This window comes from Corapipo altera, unplaced genomic scaffold (genome assembly GCF_003945725.1).
Source record: "Corapipo altera isolate COAL_440 unplaced genomic scaffold, ASM394572v1 308, whole genome shotgun sequence".
NCBI classification, from domain to species: Eukaryota; Metazoa; Chordata; class Aves; order Passeriformes; family Pipridae; genus Corapipo; species Corapipo altera.
This window is the reverse complement of record NW_020884925.1, coordinates 445,169-447,204: the sequence shown is the minus strand read 5'-3', so window position 1 is coordinate 447,204 and position 2,036 is coordinate 445,169. Positions and strand designations below refer to the sequence as shown.

Below are 2,036 nucleotides of genomic sequence, written 5' to 3'. Positions count from 1 at the left end.
CGTAGACTTTTTAGGAAGAGGCTTTGACAGCAGTCACTGCTTTTCCCACCATAACCACACCAGGCTGACCTACTAGAGCTGCCACTAAGTTCTCCTCATGTGCTAAATTCAAATTTAAATCTCATAAATTCCCCTTTTCATCCGCTCAACGCTACTCTGAGCATTTGTGGAGCTTCTAAGAGCAAAAGCAGAACTCTCAAGACTAAGACCCATCACAAGACCCCATTTGCTTTTTTCCTATAAACTACCCCAAAAGTTATGTGGGAGCCTCAGGCACTTCACAGTAACAAGCTTAATTTAGTTTTAGCCTTTTATTGCTCTCCAAGCTTTTGGGGTTTTGATTCTTTAGAACAATCCCGTTTGTTTTAATTAAACTTCACCTCTATAATCATAGCAAGTGCCAGCTGCCCGTCCACCTCACCAGGGTCTTTCCAAATCCTGTTTCCCATCTCTGGACGAAGAAATCTTCATTAATAGCTTTTTCAATAAAGACTCGACAGCGGTGTGTGCTCAGAAGGCTTCAATGTATTAAAAAAAATAAAGATCTGCTTTCTAAAAACAGAACAACCACGGCCATGCAAGTCCTGGACAAGCAAAAGGCAATCAGAAGATGAAAGGTAAAAGCTGCCTGACATGCAGGAGGCACTGAGGAACTCAAGGAAAACCAGATAAAAACTAAACCAACGATTTACACTGAATGCTAAGTGCCAAAATGTATAAATTAATTAATTTCTCCACAGTGTTGCTGCTGTCTCTCAGACTTTTAGTCCTGTACAACAGCCGAATGTAAGCCATAACAAATTATAAAAAACTATAAAAATGTACAAAAACCAGCTCAACTAGGAGGAGAACTTCATCATGAAAACTGAGGTCAGATCATGTCTACTCTTCCTCAGAGGACTCTCCATCTTCGGCAGGATCCAGTGGCAGGGGCCAAGCTCTGTAAGAAGCATTTCAAAAGCATTAACAGAACTCAATCAAAGGTTTGAAAGGCCAACAAAGCCCTTTTCCCAGAGCCTGAGTGACCTAAATGACATTAATTAGCCCCAGACAGCACCTTGAGGCTTCAGGACAGACAGAAGCTGCTTTATCCCAAGGGCTGCGAGCCCACATGATCAGCACAGACTTTCCTTTCAAATGGGAAAGAAAACATCCCACATCAAAATATCCCTGGACGGTCTCTGTGTGTTCCTGACCCAGAGGGCCACACACAGGTTCCCACACCTTTGTTTGGAAGCTGCATAACTCCTGTTTCACACCTGAGTTTCAGCCTAACTTACTGACCAAAGAGGTTGTGCAGTTGAGCGAGTACAGCTCTTGCTTCTTCCAGAACACACTTGGAAGCTGCAAACTGTTTTGTATGGGGACACGCTGTGTTCTCTTCTCACCACATTTTCTGTTTCACCAAGAGGTAGGATGCACTTAAAAGCCTTTGTTTGCCTGTCCTGCAGGACAATTCCAGGCTGATTCTTATGCCCCCCCCCCCCCCCCCCCCGGTAATTTAGGAATATCTACATTTGGTGGAAAAATGGAGGTTCAACAGAGAATTGGAAACAGAGTGTCTGTAAGATAGTATTTTATACTGCCACATTTTCAGTCAGTAGGGCAGAATACAAGTTAATTTTTGAGGTTTCAGCTTGGAAAAGCAATTCTCTGGCACATGGAAGTGGTGTAGTGCTTTGTAGGCACACAAAGTTAAGTCTAAGCACTGAGAACTTGCCTAAGCTACCAATTACCCCACTCATACATCCCCCCTGAGGTCCCTGGAGACAGATGCTGCACTTAGCCAGGCTTTGCTGGAAACTAGGATACAAAGGTTTGGAGTTGGAAAGTTTGTCAGCTTTTCAGCAGTCACCTGCTCCTTCACAAATTGTAGTTTCACAGCAGTCAGGGAGGAACACTAACCACAGCTTGTATCATCCAAGGACACCAACACCCCCCTCTCAGGCCTCCAGGAATGTCGCTCCCGGGATTATTTGGAAGTGCCAGGGTTTTGCTGTTTGATATCACCCCCCAGATCACTCTCTGACAATCCA

General features: G+C 44.2%; 1 protein-coding gene across 1 annotated transcript in view; it reads right to left on the bottom strand.

Moving 5' to 3' along the window:
• Positions 1-502: 502 nt before the first annotated feature.
• The window catches only part of PCLAF (PCNA clamp associated factor), a 2,847-nt gene continuing 1,313 nt past the window's right edge, over positions 503-2,036 (bottom strand). Inside the window, exon 4 of the mRNA XM_027657809.1 lies at positions 503-940. Within this exon, the coding sequence (XP_027513610.1) occupies positions 883-940 (58 nt within the window). The 3' untranslated portion in view covers positions 503-882. The remainder of the gene's footprint in view (positions 941-2,036) is intronic.